Source organism: Radiomyces spectabilis (assembly GCF_025331425.1).
Source record: "Radiomyces spectabilis strain NRRL 2753 chromosome Unknown BYT42scaffold_5, whole genome shotgun sequence".
Taxonomy (NCBI): domain Eukaryota; kingdom Fungi; phylum Mucoromycota; class Mucoromycetes; order Mucorales; family Radiomycetaceae; genus Radiomyces; species Radiomyces spectabilis.
Window position 1 is genome coordinate 1,953,776 of NW_026251930.1, and position 18,029 is coordinate 1,971,804.

The following is an 18,029-nucleotide window of genomic DNA, read 5'->3' on the forward strand; positions in this document are numbered from 1 at the left end:
TTTTATACATATCCAATGTAGTATAGACAACCATTGAAGAGTTTACTATCATTTTCCGATTTATTACCAATAAATAAATAAAGAAAACAATTTACAAGCATCCAATAAGCAAAAATCCCCCAGTAATTGTATGAAAGCGATAACCTAAAGAGGTTCCGTATTTAGTCAATCAAAAGAGATCTTGAAGAATAAAGACGCCAATCAAAAGGTTCTTCAGATGGACCAAAGACCAATCAGAATGGTTTTCGTGGCTGTAAAGATGTCTTCAGAACCAATGAAGGAGGCACCCTGCTGTTCAAGATCTTGGAATTAGCCAATGAAAGAGAAGCGCATCTTGGTATATTCAATGTGTTTTTACCGGTAAAGAATCGGTAAAAACACGCTGACTTTATCGAGGATTTACCGGTAAAAATGGTGCGTCTTCAACGGTAAAAATTCGGTAAAAACGTGGTGACTTTACCGTTTACCGGTAAAAATTCCAAATTTTTAGCGGTAAAAAGCCGATAAAAACGGCTAATTATGTGTAGTGCCCCTGGTTATGTTAGCCAAATTTTTCATGCAGTTCTCTCGACAAAGCATCAAAAAGTTCTTAACATTATAGATCTGCTCCTCTGTCATCGCGCAGCGCTTGTGCTGGCGCTATAAAAAGATTGTAGATGTTGCGAAACTTTAGTTGACTTTGCTCTCCTCAATGCTAAAAAAGTGTATTGAAAATCAACTTCAGCAAGAGAGTGCACACCAAGTTTGATAATGGTACTTGTGGAAATTGTTTATGATTGCACTGAATTTATCAGCTCTCGTACAACAGTATTGAAAAGATTCATCGTTATTAATCATTCTCAGATTCACTTGTAGATTTATTCTGTTATAAAATGGTGACATACTAATTATAGAACAGCCAAATAATAGGGGAAAAACCGAAAGATGACTGAAGAAGCAGGCAATATCAAGATTCTTAAAGTGCCGTTGATAGCAAGCTTAACAGATAGATCTTTGCCCCAATATAGAGACGCTTGACTGTAAATAGTGGATGCGGTTCGCGTTTGCATTTAGCTGAACAGCCGGTAGAAAATTTTCGACTCGCGCCATAGGTAGGAGCGGGAAAAAAAGGGCGGTTCAGCAGTAAGCTTCTTGGAAACTGTGGAAATGTCGGTCTTCATTACTGTGGGATCCACTGGATTTGATGAACTCATTGAAGCGGCCACGTCAACATCGTTCCTCTCAGCATTGGAAACGTTAGGTCTTACGAGAATCACGGTGCAATATGGTACATCTGCTGTCCCGTTTCAGCGAAACAAGGAGGTTTACAGAGGCAACCTCACTGTTTCCGGATATGCTTATAAGCCATCGATCACGGAAGACATAGAGGAGGCGGATATAGTCATTAGCCATGCTGGTATATATACTCAAGGCTTGATGGAAGGTGTATCTCACTTATCGATGGATTAGGATCCGGGACGATGATACAAACGCTGCGGTTACCCAACAAGCGGTTGATTATGGTAGTGAATTCGACACTCATGGATAATCATCAGTTGGAATTAGCAAGCGCAATGGCAGAGAAAAATTATTGCTTAATTGGCGACATCAGGTATGCAACGAGAATGAGATACCATCCAAAAAATAAATAAAAGGTCTAAAATATGTTGCCTTTTAGTGATCTTGCGTCGTCCGTCCAACTTGCCTCTACCATGACATTCAATAAGTTCCCAGCTGCCAGTCCGCAAAAGTTTGCTGCGTTGGTCGATCATCATATGAATTTTGTATGACTCCCCTATTACGAATCGTTTCTTGTTCCTCAGACCGGTACAACCGGATCAATCAAGTTTTTACATTGTATTGCTCGCACATAGCTTATTCCAAAGACATAACAAGGATATTGCACTAGACCCAACCGTTTGAAGGCGTAATTGGCGGAATAGGGATAGAGAACTGATTCAAATGTTTCTACAGGCTTTTATATGATAAAAAAATACAAAAAAAAGTACCGTTTCTAGGTCATCCAACAAAGTCAAGAGGGAAAAAGTCTAAGCGAGTCGTATAATTTAAGCACTTTGCGCAGCTTTATAGGAGTAGTTCCATCCTTGAGTTGATGGTGTTTCGGTGGGAATCTTTGCTTGCTTCGGATAAGTAACATGACGGCTCTTGACAAGTGTAGCTTTGAACAGGCGATCACTGGTCTTTTCTAATTCGTTCATAGCAGCGTTCATTGTTCGGAATTGGCGCTCTAACGTTCGCTGCTGTTGTTCTCTTTGACGCATGTTGTGAAGCTTCCATGCTCGTTCGATGGTTTCGTGTCGCTCTAAAGCTTCGCCTTCTAAGGAAATGGTGGGCTGACGAGGAGGAGATTCGAAAAGCACTCGGCGAATGACTTCTAAGCGGGCATCGCCTGGAGTGGATGTACTTGCAGGCTTGGCTTTGGAACCTCCGCTTGCAAATCGAACGTGCTTTATGCTGTTGAAGCGAATAAGACGGAGTGCATTGACAGACATGACGGTAAAAAAAGGTCGATGAAAGATCAACTTGTGTTCCTTTGTCGAAAAAGTTGACTGTGCTCGAAATCTTTACGTTGAACCCCCGGCCACCGTCCCAAGCCACAAAATTTTTCGCAAGACCACCCTCGCCCCACTAATAAAATCGCACTTGCACCAAATCTTTGGTTTTTCGAATATGCAGGACCAATACAATGGTCTACGATAGCATCGCATCTTTTGTTTTTGATAAGCTATAACAACGTTTACCTTGACCAAACTAATAACATTTATGCACTTATGGAGCATGAAAAATAGGAAATCTTGCTATGGCACGAACTGGTGCTGCAAATTTTCTCGATACAATAAACATAAAGGGTAAGAGCTTCAAATTACTGGATAGCTAGATACGGTATTGAGTATGTGTTATGTAAGGCAATTAATGCTAAGTGATCATCCAGCCTTGTTGACTGAGCAAGATATTCCCTAGAGATAATCACCCTCCTTCTGAATAGCGCGTTATACAGCGAGGCCGATATATCAGTCGTTGCAACTTATGCAACCCGTGTCTTGATATCATGATGAGCTAGTATATTTTCCTTCGGAACTGTTGTAATTTAATGAATGCATCATTCGTATGATTCTCACCGTAATGAATATGACCCTGCTTTTTTTTTTAAGAGAGGAGGTAATGGCGATCCGGCAGCAGCGGAGAATATGTTTCGATTGATGGTGCAACAGATACGGCCCACGCAAGAGATGTGTGAAGTACCGAACACCCAGAAAAGCAAAGGTTACGGACAAAGCAATCAAGCATCGGACCATACCAGTTGCAAGTGAGACGATTGCCATCATCAAAAAATAAGAAAAGTCTATTCTAGTTTGAATCGTTAAAATATCATTCTAACGGATTTTATACACGTCCACTATTTATCCATGACAGTCAGGCTTGCAATACGTTATCGTCCTTTTCTCTTTCCCTGCAACTATGGTATGGCCACCCACGAGTCGAAATTCAGCGTGCTTCTCGCTTGCTTCCTGCATTACAGACGATACGACGGATTCGGCAAGTCTAGCCACCCCTCTTGATGCATCGCCTGCCGCTCCGCCTTCCGCCGCCTTCTCCCTTATTACCGTCATCACTAACGAAAGTTATCCAGCAAGACCTCATATTCCAACCGTTGCTGCTACTGCTCCTGCACAACATCGTCGATATCTCCACGATCACACGGCACTGTCACTTGGCACCATGGAGACGGCGAGGTTAGCGTCCTTCACACCTCCTTCATCAAGCAGAAATACCACAGCCGAAAGACAAGAGTTCAGAACTCCATCCTATTCGGTCAGTGGCCTTCCACTTGATAGACAGCCCAAGCCGCTGTGGCCACGGATCAAACGTATGCTGTCAAATCCAGCTATGCAACGGAGACCAACCAAATATCACTCTCGCCAAAGTAACACAAACGAAACGATGCATACCATGCCAAACGATCAGTCTCACCTGGCCATGGACCATTTACCCGTCCTTCTACGTTCATCAGCGAGAATCAGCCTCTCCGAACAATCACGAGTCAAGGATTCCATGAAACGAAAGAATTATGTAAAATGGTTATTCGATGGCAGTAAAACCAAAGTGCGCCCCCGTGACAAATGATGCATTGATTTCCTCGTATCGCCAGCCAGCAATACCTGACTATAAGATAGCACAGACGCCGAATCATTGCTCTTTGTTCTCTATAACTGCGGTTTAAACATTGTCACATATTAAAGAGAAATCATTATCATCAAGGTGTCTTCCGATTGAGAATGCATGTTATTCGGTGTATCGCATGTAAACCCAAGAAAGCAAATGTTCATTGATAAACAAGTTCAAGGAAAAATGGGTAAAGTTAACAAGACAGAGACCGTTTTTTGTTTTCTTATTCGCTCATTATCTTTGGGATCGTGGTATTTATGTTGCGGTTGAATGTATTTCGATAATTGAAAAAGAAGTTGAATTGGGGGGGGGGGAGCATGCAAAAAATTTAACGGGAGGGGAGCTTTTGTAGAGAGGATGATGACAATATGGCGATGAGTAGTTTTATAGCAATGTATAACTGCTTTTAACTGATGATGCATGTTCTTCCCATTTTCTCTTCATCTTTAGTGATTGAAATGATATATGAACAAATTACAATCGAGCTCGTACGATGTGTCAATCGTTACTTGGATTGTATCTTCTTGGCAAAAGCCTTCGTCGGGTTTTCCTTAATCGATAAGGCTCGGTGGCCCCCCGTTAAATTTCCCCACTCTTTTTCGTCATTAACGGACCACAGACATTCCGATTCTGCTGAACCCTGATTACTTTGAAGCAAGCGATCGAGTTCGCATGCTTAATCTGTCATTAATCATGCATTGGCGATGTGACTACTTTTCCACCCAAAAAATATTGCATATTTTTCTATATTCTTCTTCTTCTGCCTTTGATTCTCTCTCCTGATACTACTGCATCAAATTCCCATGTGCATCCATCATTCAGACTGTGCTTAACCTGCGTAGCTGCCCTAGTCAAGTCAATCATGGCAAAAATTTACCATTGCGTGATGTGACTATCTGTTATTCGTCGTGAGAAGCTTATCTGTCCTTCTCTCCATCTGATACTCGATAATGCCATTTGACAAAATTTATGTCAATTTTCTCCATTGACAAACCAAAAATGGCGTTAAGTTATAACTATCGTCTCTATATGCTTTTCAGGAAAAGCCGGTTGCTATGCCATCGTTTTTATTTGGATCCACACAAAGGCTTTGTCTCACATCCATATTGAACTACATTATCAGCTTTGAGCTAAAGTGACCTAACAGGCCACAATGAGGTGTTGTACCTGGAAAAATTGCAAGGTTTTGCGAGCTAGGGATGCGAACACGGATTTTGACTTGTGAAATTTAACCAACTCACAAGAAGAATTAATTCCCCGACAAATAAGAAAAAATTTTCTCTTCGAAAACTCCGTGTGTTTCCATGATCATTTAGTTCACAGAAAAAAGCACTTTTGTCTACATCAAGGGCACTCGTTGTCATTTATCATTTACTATTGTAAGTGTATCATTGAGAGGGATCTTGGGGACGGGAACGCGTAAGAAACGAGGGTAAATCGATAACTCACGAACTTAATGTCCACTTGTAACATTTCCGAATGTTGTTCACTGAAGAGCTCTCGTCGGGCTTGGATCGCCGCTTTATCTAAGATTAAGTTTTTCAAGCACAAATTGTGGGTTGAACAACAGGCAGCAGACTTCTTCCATCGACTTCTTCAAATCGTCACATATGACAACTGATCTTTATGCCAGGCCGGTTGCCATGGCGACAAAAACCGCTCAATTTTTGATGAGCTCCTTGCCAACTTTGTCTGGTCAATATTCGATGAGGATAAACCATGTTTGTAGTCAAAGGCAGCTTAAGGGGTCTTCATCAATGTAGTTTTTGCATTTACGAACAACATCTATTTATGAAACTCCTCGTTTTTTGTTGCGTTCCCCCTTTTTTTCTTGGTTGTACTTCTTATAATGGTGAGTGTGCAGTCTCCTATCGATGTGCTCCTACTGTGTTCCCGTTCTCTGTCAACCAATGAAACAAAAATTGTCAGCTTCTTTTTATAATTTTGACGCAGTAATTGAAAGAGAGGAAGAAAAAAAAAAGAACCACAGATGATGATCTGCTTCTTTCTTATTTTTGCTACCAGCCGGATAAAAGAATGCTGCGTCTTGCTCCCTTTCTCCTGCTACGGCCAGAGTTGTCTCCCCACGATATCCATCTTTCCCCCCCCTTTTATGCCATTAAAGGCCCCGTTTCTCAATCTCTTTCTTCTCCATTCATCATCCATTACCTTTCCTTTCTGTCAGAACGAAAATCACCCATCTAAACGAGCGGTCGTTATCTTATTCCCTTACTATTGTCCATCCTTTCCTTTCACGTCTTATAACCTAAAATTACACCACTCAACAGTATCTTACTTTAAGTAAGTTTAGAATTCGGGTTTTGTTTTGTTTTGAAATGAAGTGCGATATTGATGAAGGCAAACTTGGCATCCATAGATTTCAAGACCATGGGTGAAAATAGTGTTCCCGCTTGGGCGCTGGCTGTCATAGCTGTTCTCTTGATTTCATTTGTACTTGTAGCGGGATTGTATTTCATTCGAAAGCGGGCTCGCCGATCTGGGGTCGTGGATATCGCTGAAAAGACGGATAAGAGAACGTCGTTGGCTACGTTACGAACATTAGTTGCGTCCAAGCACGCAGACTATGCCAAAGAATCCACCGTGGTCGCTTCCAACTCTATATCCATATTACCCACGGCTTCCGTTCATTCCATGCACAGCAAGGAAAGCAAAAAATATCCCATGCCCGATACCGACGATAGACACCCTTACGATATTACAAACGAAGACATTCCCGAGCCAGTGCGTCCCGCCCCCATGAAAATTTCCTTACCATTGCCTCCACCCTCCACGTCGCTATTTTCAGATAAAATGGAACTGAATTCCGACGAAGCGAAAGAGTTGTTCGAAATGTACATGAAAGCCAGTCAAACGGCGCAAGATAAGAACAAAGATGGTCATGTTGTGGTTGATATGGATGGCAAACAGCCCTTTTATTCCGCCATGCAGTCTAAAGCGGCTACCATTAAAAGCACTTTACGTCAATCGATCCGTCGCAAGTCACTCAAGCCACCTTCCACCGTCCCGGTGATGCAAATGTTTGCTTCACCCTCGGCTTCCGCCCTGAGTACAAACGATAGACGACGCTCTATGAGTCGACAATCGTCCAGTGAATCGCACCCACAAAAATCCTCCACGTCCAGCAGAGTAGTGGCATCGTCATCCTCGTCTGCTAATATGTCCATCGCCCATCTTCCTTCCGCAGATACAGGCACCAATAAAACCATGATGGACGATTCGATCAAAGACTACGCGACCGCCCGTGAAACCAATGTGCCATTATCGGTGGAAACTGAATCCTTATCAGTGGAAAAAGACCTTTGCTTGGCATCGCCGGTTCGGGCCAAGGATAGCTGTCCAATGACATCTGAAGATAGACCGCTCGGTAATGACGATCACACCATGGATGCAGCACGACGGGTAATTCGAAGTGCATCGAGAAAAGCAAAAACACGATCCGCCGCCAATCCGGGGGATTCACCGAAACCCCATTCTCCTCATCCAGAAAGTATTCCGGCCATCCCGTCTCCAACACATCACAGTGCTAAAGTGACCGAATCGTCTACAAGCTATTTCTCGAGTGTTCGAAGTCGCAATCCCCATGTCTTCAACACCCTGACTTCTAGAACTCCCGACGATACAGATTATCCCTTGCCCAAGACCGATATCAGCAGTACCAAGCCAAGTGCGAAAGACATTAGTGATTGGTGGTCGCCGGACAATAGTTCTCACCGTGCCACAGAGAAGGTGGATGTCGTGGATAGCCAAAAATCCAAAAGCGGCCAACGTGCCTTGGTTCCCAGTACCAGTCCATCTGGTTTAGCGACAATTTCAGGCAAGACCGCCGTAGGACTCCTGGATGCACAAAATCAGGAGTCACCTTTACATATGGAATCCAAAAAGGCGAGTACCATAGGCCGCGGTGCAGCTAAATTGTCGACAATGCAATCCTCTGTCCGAGGGGCACATTCACTGCGTAATATGTTCGATCCTCGTGGACCAAGCGGTAGTCGAGTCCCAGCAAGATCAGCGGGGGAACCAAAGACAGCTCGAAAGGCTCCTGACGCACTCGATCGGCCATCCGTGGAAAGCGTATCTGAGGACCTCAAGCAAACCGCGGCCGAGATTCCTTCATCGCCCCATAAAGAACAACCAGCGGCATCCTCGACGACTCCTGCCAGTAAAAAGCAATGCGGAAACAACGTAGATACTATTCGACGCATGCTGCAAGCTACATGGAATGCGAATAACCTCAAGGAAAGTGGATCCATGTCAAGCCTTGGTTCATCCGAAGCCAGTGGTAGTTTCCGTTTAGCAGTGTCGCCTCCTGGTAGCATCAATCCACGGCAACTCAATCACCATTTGGTGTCGCTATCGCTCAAAGCGCAACAGCAAAGCCATCGACGACCAGCTATGCCTGCAGGATTTATGGGTGGGGATGATTTTATCATCCAAGCGCCGGCGCCTACCGCCTCGTTTTCGTCCTCTACTGTTCGTACAATGATCCCAGCCGAAGAACAAGTCTCGGGCACGGAAGCTCTTTCTAGTGGACCCGATGACAAGAACCCAGCCGTGCCCAGCAATAAACATGACCACTCGAATAGCAGTGAACGATTTGGTACCTTACGATCCGAACGGCTGCGTTCCCAGAATCAACGAGCAGGCATGCCATGGTCCGATAATGTCGGTAAAGACAACAAAACACCGGCACAACGTGAGCGAGACCAGTATATGCGCGCCATGGATACCCAAAGAAGAAAGTGGACTTAGGATATAAAAAATGCCACTATTGCACCCTATGCATCATTTGAGTTATATCGACTGGAGCCAAGCATTCATCCTTAATTTACTAGACATTAAAAATGATTTTTGATATAATGCTCTTCATCTTTTGTCTCACTTTCTTCTCTTGTCAGCACAAAAAGTGTGTAATTACCGAAACGCTGATACATCCAATATTTTAATATCTCGTATTTTTATTGATCTATAGCATTGTAAGGTTGTGAAAACGGGATTTTCACTTGAACCATTTTCTGATCCAATACATGCTTTATATAGCTTTTATTCTCTCTCTTGGTTCAGGGAGTATACTAAATACCTGAATGAATTGTCTTTACTGCGGTAGAATGTGCGGGTCATCAAGTGATAAAAAATGGCGGCGATGCTTTAACCATCGTAAGGGAACAGTTAAACGAACCATCGAGGTCCAAGCATGGAACACACAGCACCAAGGATACAGCAGATTTTTATGTCGATCTATGAATGGTACTTTTTATTATAGTTATCGGATGATTTAAAAAATATAATACAGGGAAGAAACATGACAACATGCAAATAAGTGAGGATACGTGATATGTAACAAATGCCTCGGTTTGGATTGCGCGAGCAAAATAAAATATGACCAAAAATCAGAGGTGAAGGTGAGAAAAGTTGGCGGATGAGGGCCGGGATGCGTAAAACGACTTATTGCTCTAGAAAGAGAAGTTCTTTCTCTTTTTTTCTTTTACCGAGATCAAGGATGGGGTGATTGCGACGATTTTTTGATATAGCGGTCAACGTAGTATTCGAGCATCTCGGCAGCCAATTCTTTAAAAGGCAGCGGGCAGATGCGGCAAGAAGAAACAAGCAAGCAGGAATGCGTTAACTCAAAGTAGCGACATGAATCATTTCTAGATGCACTATCAAGCGATGCCTACCATGTACTTGTCCAATATCCACATCTGCTACCTTCCACCAATTATCTTTCATCTGTTCCGATGACAGATGCGCAGCTAATAATAGAGCGGCAGCGGCGATGACATTGGGGCGATACAGAACACAGATTGGCTGACCCAGGCTTTTTGGTTGATGCTAAAGTCATTAGATCTCAAAAACATCAAATATTACACCCAACACTGTCAGCCTTTATTTACCTTTGATACAGGAGCATCCAAGCTTTCCGTATGGAAGACGAAGATACTAATTTTTTTTTGTTGAAACAGGTTGACTTACCATGAATCGCATCATCGATCCCCGTCAAGAATCTTACCACTTAATTGGTTTTGATAATCCAGTAAATTGATATGTGGGTGCTCGATGGATAAGTCGAAGCATAACGTTTCCAATAGAATTACTTCGTTGTGTAACATCGTATCCTTCCATTTGACAAAATCCTGAATAAAGCACTGTCAACGCTGGCGCCCACCACTATTCTCCATCGTCTCTTGCAATCATGCGTACCTTTGAGCCTTCCTCAAGATATAATTTATCGTTCTTTTGAGCCTTTTGTGCGCAAGCATTCACAAAGTCTTTGATGCGTCGCGTGCACTCTTCCACTTTGGTAGCTACAAACAAACTCGTCGCTGCAATATCCTGTATTCCTTTGTTAGACCTTACTGGTAATCGCACTGTACCACCTGTACCAAGATCACTTACATAAACATGGAAGCGCTTCATCGACTGACGCATAAAGAAACGATGAAAAAAAGTAGCCGCCGTTACCACCACCAACTGTGGACTGTTATACAAAGATCGGTAACAATTCAATAACGGCTCGATACAAATCCGACAAGCTCAAGATCAACACATACAGATTTAATTTGGCCCCCACAGCCAACAGGTAATGGCAGCCCTTGATGCGATCCATCTGCTCCTGTGCAAAGGAAACCCCGTCCGCGATACTGGGCGTGTCGAACAGTTCATCTCTGGAAAAATACCACTATATAAAAAAAATTTCAATCCAAAGGGTGAATACTCAATCGCTCTATTCAATCATCAAGAATTTATCTCGTAATTACCTGATCGGCACTCATCTATGTCCAGTTCCGGTTCGGCGAATATCCTCCGTTCTCGGCTTGGAGGAAAAAAACACCAGAGTGAAAAAACAGTCGAGCCTCCATCTGCGCACTGGAGTGGCGGCGTTTAAATCGTCCGAATTACGTCACGTTTCCTTCAGTTTTTTTTTGTCCGCTTTATTCCCTTTGAAAAGGATTTTCATGCCAAGATAATCGATAAAGCACCCAAAAGTTCTATAGAATCTCAAGCATTATTTATTAATTGAATATGATTAACATAGCCCTCTTTTTGCAAATTTAATAGAATAATAATATCGGACAAAGCAAATAGATATCCTTTGGTTAACACACACTACTCCTGAGGTAAGTCATTTGCCTAGTTGCAACAGAATGTATCAGTAAATGCTGGCTGTCTAGGTTGGTCGTCTAGCTTTCCGTAGCATGATTAAAAATTTTATATGGTAGTTATAGCTAATGTTAATGGATTGTCAACAAGTAGAGATGAATGATTTCGTCTCCGTCTTTATTGCCATTTTACCTTATTGTTATTGTTTTTCTTTCTGAGATCCAGTAGCCAATAAGTTGTAACCGTATGCCTTCATCACACCACAAATCCAAAAACTTTAATATGACAATGAAATCAATTATCGTCTCTGCGGATATTGAGGGCATATCTAAATACAGAAAGACACGAGTGAATCAATTGATGATATTCCTTCGTTGTTCGGCTTTTGCTTCAGGTTGATGGTCAAACACCATACATTAAACTGATGCAGCCAGCGGCTGCGTTGTGACAACAGTAACCTCTCGTTATTCAGCTGAAAGGGTGCTGCCCGCGCTTGGACCCGAATTTTGAATTTCCTTTTTGGAACTCAGACATCGTTGAATCCGAGCTCGTCTCATTTGATTAACCTCCCGATGAGAGAGTCATTTCGCCGTTGGCACTTTTTTTTTCATCAGCAAATCTGCAAAATTAGCAGTTTGTCCTTATACTCTTGGACCGTAGCTCTTTGACATTGTACAAGTTGCAAGCACAGTGCATCATTCGGAGTTTGATCTCGTTTTCCCATTGTGTATCACTGCTTGATATCTCTTTGCTGATCCAATATGGCTCGCCAGGCCGTCGCGATATATACCAAGGGTACCAAAGCCTGGTTTGAAGACGACAACGAAGCTTGGATCTCTGCAACATGTATTTCGGATGAAACCAACGCAGATAGAGTGAGGATCGTCTTTGAAGGCGATGCCAATGGCGAGGTAGACCGGGAATGACGGCCGTGACGTGAATGAGCAGCATGGAGCCTGACATTGAACATTGGTAGGAATACATATTCGAGGCCGATCTAGACAATCTCGAGAAACCACATGAATCTACACTACCGCCTTTGAGAAACCCTTCCAGTATTGAGAGCACGGACGATCTGACGAATCTGAGTTACCTCAACGACCCTTCAGGTACTTGCGTTACACAAGTTCAAATTTGTTATCCACATGTAACATGCATGCACTCACTGCTGTCAAACGTGTATTGATAGTTCTATACGCCATCCGAAGCCGATATGCAGAACATAGTATTTATACATATTCTGGAATCGTATTAATAGCCGTCAACCCTTTCGATGTTGTTGATCTCTATGGACCGCATCTTGTCCAGCAATATTCTTGCCGCAGTCGCGCCGACCTGCCGCCTCATTTATTTGCCATTGCCGAAGAGGCCTACCGCTGCATGATGGAAAAACAAACCGACCAAACCATCATTGTTTCAGGTGAAAGGTAAGGATTAGAAGAATGACTCTCAATGGCAATGATGGGTGCTAATTTTCTCACGTCATTCTTTACAAAGTGGTGCTGGAAAGACCGTCAGTGCAAAATACATTATGCGATATTTTGCGACAGCCGACGATCAAGCATCCGGGCAACTGAACATCAAAGACGACCACGAAATGACCCAAGTGGAGCGTCAAGTACTCGGTAAGCGCCAATAATAGAACACACGCTTGTATCTTACAGAATAATTCATTGATTGCCTTTTTTTTTTTCTTTCTTTCCAGCAACAAATCCGATCATGGAAGCTTTTGGCAATGCCAAAACCACACGCAATGATAACAGTTCGAGATTTGGAAAATACATCGAGATTCAATTTGATCACGGACGAAACATCATTGGTGCCAAATTTAGGACGTACCTTCTTGAAAGATCACGCTTAATCTTCCAACCGCCGACCGAAAGGAATTATCATATTTTTTATCAGGTGAGCTTGATATTATGGTTTTTTCCTCCAAGTGGCATTGCAGTAATTTACAATCCACGTTGTGCAGCTTTGCGCGGGGCTTTCTGACAATGACCGGGAGACGTTAGCTATTGGCGACTACATCACCTTCAAATATCTGAATGCCGGCGGCGTAGGTGAAATTCCAGGCGTTAACGATGCGCAGGAGTTTGACGCTACCCGACATGCTTTATCTACTATCGGAATTGTTGAAGGCCGCCAAGCGAATATCTTCACCATACTGGCAGCCTTGCTCCATTTGGGAAACCTTGAAATTACGGGTCGGAATGATGCCATGCTTCTGGACAATGACAGCGCACTGCAAAATGTAACGAGATTGCTCCAGATTAATCCTGCAGGTTTTAGCAAATGGATCACTCGCAAGCAAATTATAACCCGGTCCGAGAAAATTGTCACCAAGCTCACGCCTGTTCAAGCACACCTGGTGAAAGACTCGGTGGCTAAATACATCTACGCAAGTCTGTTTCAATGGCTCGTGAACAATATCAACGAGACGGTATCCTGTGCGCGTCCCGAAGAGATCGCCAATTTTATCGGCGTGCTTGATATTTACGGATTTGAACATTTCGAAAAGAACTCCTTTGAGCAATTTTGCATCAATTACGCGAATGAAAAGCTTCAACAGCAGGTAATAGCATGGATTGGAATAATGACTTTAGACGCCATATTAACACAGGGAGTGGTAGTTTAATCAACACATATTCAAGTTGGAGCAAGAGGAGTACATTCACGAAAAGATCAATTGGACTTTTATCGATTTTACCGACAATCAGAAATGCATTGATTTAATCGAAGGAAGGCTTGGAATTCTGGCTCTACTAGATGAGGTACGGAGAGGCCGAGCTATGGGTTAGTGACATGTGGCTAAAGTGTGAGGTCATTATTCTAGGAATCTCGACTTCCAGGTGGTACGGACCAAGGGTTCTGTCAAAAGCTGTACTCCCACTTTGATAACGAGGCACAGAAGGATTGTTTCCAAAAACCTCGATTTTCCAATACCGCTTTTATTGTCGGGCATTATGCTCACGATGTGGAGTATGAATCGCAAAACTTTCTCGATAAGAACAGGGACTCGGTCCCCGACGAGCAGGTGGCATTGCTACGCAATTCCAACTCGGAGTTCCTCAAAGAAGTCCTGGAAAAATCTAGTCAAATGCACCCGCTCCCAGAAGTAAGCTGCTACTCTTTCTTTCAAAACCCCATTTATAACATTCTGATGTTTTCTTTTTCAAGCAGACTGGTAATAAGAAACGATTAAGCGACAATGCGAAAAGACCCACTTTGGGATCCATTTTCAAGGTACGAAGAAAAAAAAATGGTCGATCAGTTCGTTAATTAATATTGGTTTCTTGTAACTGAATCCTTCATTTTTAAACTTGCAGCAATCGCTGGTCGGTTTGATGGATACCATTTCCATGACAAACGTGCACTACATTCGATGTATCAAGCCAAATGAAGAAAAAGCGGCTTGGAAATTCGAGCCGAATATGGTCTTGTCACAACTTCGTGCGTGTGGTGTACTGGAAACCATCCGCATCAGCTGCACTGGCTACCCGTCAAGATGGACATTTGCGGAATTCGCAGATCGATACTATATTTTGATGTCTTCCGATCAATGGAACGTGGGCGTCAAGGATTTATGTACTGCCATTCTCTCGAAATTTGTCGACGACACGAGTCAGTATCAAATTGGACTCTCCAAAATCTTTTTCCGATCAGGACAGGTAAAGACTATACTATAATGAGCTGCTAAAAAACCCGATCAGTCAGGGATAGTAGCTGATTTTTTTTTATTTTTTTATTTCCTTGCTGTAGTTGGCTTATCTAGATAAACTTCGGTCGGACCATTTCAACGCGTGTGCAACGCTCTTGCAGAAGCAGATCAGGCGATTCATCTGTCGCCAGCGTTATCTGCGCTTACGATATCTTGTCATTCAACTTCAATGTATCACTCGGCAGTGGATTGCTAAACGGCAATTGCAGCATCTCAGAGAAGAAAAAGCCGCAGTCGTTATTCAAACAAGCTGGCGCCGGTATCATGCTCGTCAAGCATTTCTTGCGCAACTACGGTGGATTATTTTACTACAAGCAGGTAAAAAAGCATTGCGTTGACTAGAAATGGATTGCAATTACTGAACATGAAAAAAAATCAATATAGCCATACGTCGTCATCAAACGCGGAAAGTGTTTCTCAACGAAAGACAACATTTTGCAGCCCTTCGGATACAAAAAATTGTTCGAGGATGGTACGTATGTCCGTATATTTCCAGGATATGTTGCATATGATACGAATGAATTTATTTTACCCCCAGGTTGGTGCGAAGGTGGTATAAGCGGCAAATGTCGCATATCATTATGCTTCAGGCATGTCTTCGCCGTCGTTTAGCGACCAAGCAGTTAATGATGCTAAAGAGCGAAGCACGGTCGATGAATCATCTCAAAGACGTATCCTACAAACTCGAGAACAAGGTGGTGGAATTGACGCAGGTCATGACAGGCCTAAAATCCGAAAACAAAGTGCTTGTCGACAAAACCGCCCAGTTGCAAGTCGAACTAAACAGTTGGAAGGACAAATACCAAAAACTCCAAGAACAGCATAAAGCTTTGGAATCATCTCACAAGGAATTGTTGCTGGCTGAAGCGGCATGGAAAGCAGACTCGGTTGAAAAGGAAGCTTTGGCAAGGAAGCATGAATCCTCGGTGGCTAAGATGAAGGATCAAGAGAAAGAGATTCAGCGATTAAAGCAACACCCGAGCCAGCAGGAAGAAAGTGGCAAGACAAAACTGCCGACTATCGATACGACAACAGATACAACAGCAGCGACTTGGCGCATGTTGGAAATGCAAAGAGAGATATCCAAACTGAAAGCACAGCTAGTGCGGGCAACGGCTGGTCAGTCTTTACCGCCACCTTCTCCCTATCGTCCTGCTGAAGCATTTGGTTCCTTGCGTGAACCAGCTAAAGGCGAAGAGATCGAAATGGCCACCATTGGACAAATACGGAGTCGTTCGCTTTCGGATCTCTCGGCTACTCGTCGACGCCAGCACAGTATCTCGGAAATGGTGTTTCGCCCAAAGTTTTTTGGCCGACTTTTTAAACCGGTATTTCTCAGCAAGCTTCGTGGCACCTCGATTTCCCGAAATAGTTTACATTCTAAAACCGAACACTCGGCAGAAGAGGTATGATAAGGAAGATGGAGAACAGAAAAAAAAAACATGCTGGTTACGATCGTGCTAAGTTGTGTCGTGGTTGCAGATAGATCGCATTTTACGCGAAGAGAAGGCGTTGCAAGCGGAGGTAATAGAGGGTCTCATTGAGACTCTAGCTATTCCTTCACCGACTATGGATTACCCGTCGTCTCCCAAGGAGGTGTTCTTCCCTGCTCACCTCATCAATCTTTGTGCGGTCCAAATGTGGAATATGGGTTATGTTCAAGAGTCATGGCGGTTCCTATTTGCCATTATTCAGAGTATCCAGAAGCATTGCTTGGTAAGGTTCCTATTCCGCTTTTTTTACTTTATCTTTGAAAGCTTTACTTAAATTCATACTAGAGTTTTCATGGTGAACATGCGATTATTCCTTGTGTGTTTTGGTTATCCAATGTGCATGAACTACTATCGCTGATCGTTCTTTCCGAGCATGAGCTGGAAAAAGAAGTACAACAGCATGCACTGGACGGGCAAAGACCGATCGGATGGCATGAGTTTGAAAAACTTATTCGTACAGTGAAATACGAACTCCACTGTCTCGAGGATAATCTCTGCCACAGCCTATTATGCGAGTTGAAGAATACCCTTAGCAAAATGATCATCTCTGCCATCATCGACAGTCAGTCTTTGCCAGGCTTTGTTATCAGTGAACGTGGGCGATTCATCAACAAACTTTTATCGGTATCTTCGCAGCCATCCTACGAAGTGGACGATATTCTGAAATTGATGGACAAGGTTTGGTGCGCGGTCAAATCGTACTACGTGGAAGAAACCATCATTGCACAGATATGGTCTGAATTGTTGCAACTGATTGGCGTCACGGCTTTCAACGATCTCCTGATGCGCAAAAACTTTTCTTCGTGGAAGCGAGGTATGATATTTTTAACGGAAAAAGCTCACTTTATGCACTTCATCTAATGCGTGTTATTGTCATATTATTTAGCCATGCAAATTCAGTATAATATTTCGCGTGTCGAGGAATGGTGTAAATCCCACGATATTCCTGGTGGGACCCCTCAGTTTGAATATCTCATGCAAGCAACCAAATTATTGCAACTGAAAAAGGTATGGGGAGATCGACTTGGCCGCTGACTCGTTATCATTACATTATTAATGATTGTCTGTTCAAAAAGGCTACCGTCCAAGACATTGACAATATCTATGATATCTGTTGGATCTTGACACCTATGCAGATTCAAAAATTGGTATCACAGTATCATGCAGCAGATTACGAGGTATGAACTGAATAGTTAACACTAGTTTTGTAGCGAATTACTCACACAAAGCTGCTTATTTCTAGACGGCTGTGAAGCCTGAAATCTTACGGACGGTTGCATCTCGTGTCATAAATAGTGAGAAAAATAGTAGTTCACAGCTTGATACCGTACCATTGGGTGATATGATCCAACCTTACAAGGTGCCACCCCCACGTGCAATTCAACCGCAGAATTATCTTCCTGAATGGGTAATATACCGTATTTATTTGTTTCGTCACTCAACCCTCTTCTTTTAACCGATTCTATTGACTTTAGCTGGATCTCAAGCGCTTCGATCGTTTGGCAACCCTGGCGGCCTGGTCCTATGAACAG

General features: G+C 43.1%; 5 protein-coding genes across 5 annotated transcripts; 4 read left to right on the forward strand and 1 right to left on the reverse strand.

Moving 5' to 3' along the window:
- Nucleotides 1–1,146: 1,146 nt before the first annotated feature.
- On the forward strand, nt 1,147–1,971 carry BYT42DRAFT_634887 (glycosyltransferase family 1 protein; the record flags this gene model as incomplete). The annotated part of the gene is made up of 3 exons (XM_051572484.1): nt 1,147–1,396; nt 1,450–1,591; nt 1,658–1,971. 3 exons carry the CDS (start codon nt 1,147–1,149, stop codon nt 1,767–1,769), a joined length of 504 nt encoding a protein of 167 aa, XP_051424859.1. The 3' UTR covers nt 1,770–1,971.
- A 1,488-nt stretch (nt 1,972–3,459) lies between these two features.
- On the forward strand, nt 3,460–4,125 carry BYT42DRAFT_613350 (uncharacterized protein; the record flags this gene model as incomplete). Its single annotated transcript, XM_051571725.1, has 1 exon — nt 3,460–4,125. One exon carries the CDS (start codon nt 3,460–3,462, stop codon nt 4,123–4,125), a length of 666 nt encoding a protein of 221 aa, XP_051424860.1.
- A 2,042-nt stretch (nt 4,126–6,167) lies between these two features.
- On the forward strand, nt 6,168–9,177 carry BYT42DRAFT_644356 (uncharacterized protein). The gene is made up of 2 exons (XM_051572633.1): nt 6,168–6,468; nt 6,545–9,177. Exon 2 carries the CDS (start codon nt 6,556–6,558, stop codon nt 8,935–8,937), a length of 2,382 nt encoding a protein of 793 aa, XP_051424861.1. The 5' UTR covers nt 6,168–6,468; nt 6,545–6,555; the 3' UTR covers nt 8,938–9,177.
- Nucleotides 9,178–9,342: 165 nt separating this feature from the next.
- Nucleotides 9,343–11,022, reverse strand: BYT42DRAFT_567031 (cyclin-like protein). Its single transcript, XM_051568053.1, has 8 exons — nt 10,944–11,022; nt 10,737–10,864; nt 10,582–10,663; nt 10,387–10,518; nt 10,196–10,319; nt 10,080–10,125; nt 9,864–10,003; nt 9,343–9,753 (listed from the first exon to the last, which is right to left on the reverse strand). Exons 1-8 carry the CDS (start codon nt 10,956–10,958, stop codon nt 9,680–9,682), a joined length of 741 nt encoding a protein of 246 aa, XP_051424862.1. The 5' UTR covers nt 10,959–11,022; the 3' UTR covers nt 9,343–9,679.
- A 1,025-nt stretch (nt 11,023–12,047) lies between these two features.
- BYT42DRAFT_495050 (P-loop containing nucleoside triphosphate hydrolase protein) lies at nt 12,048–17,953 on the forward strand (the record flags this gene model as incomplete). Its single annotated transcript, XM_051564339.1, has 18 exons — nt 12,048–12,197; nt 12,263–12,395; nt 12,476–12,713; nt 12,784–12,911; nt 12,992–13,191; nt 13,259–13,858; nt 13,917–14,057; nt 14,120–14,401; nt 14,464–14,529; nt 14,613–14,954; nt 15,046–15,322; nt 15,389–15,476; nt 15,543–16,410; nt 16,487–16,720; nt 16,783–17,311; nt 17,384–17,505; nt 17,574–17,675; nt 17,741–17,953. The coding sequence occupies 18 exons, from the start codon at nt 12,048–12,050 to the stop codon at nt 17,951–17,953; spliced, it is 4,713 nt and encodes a 1,570-aa protein (XP_051424863.1).
- Nucleotides 17,954–18,029: the final 76 nt, after the last annotated feature.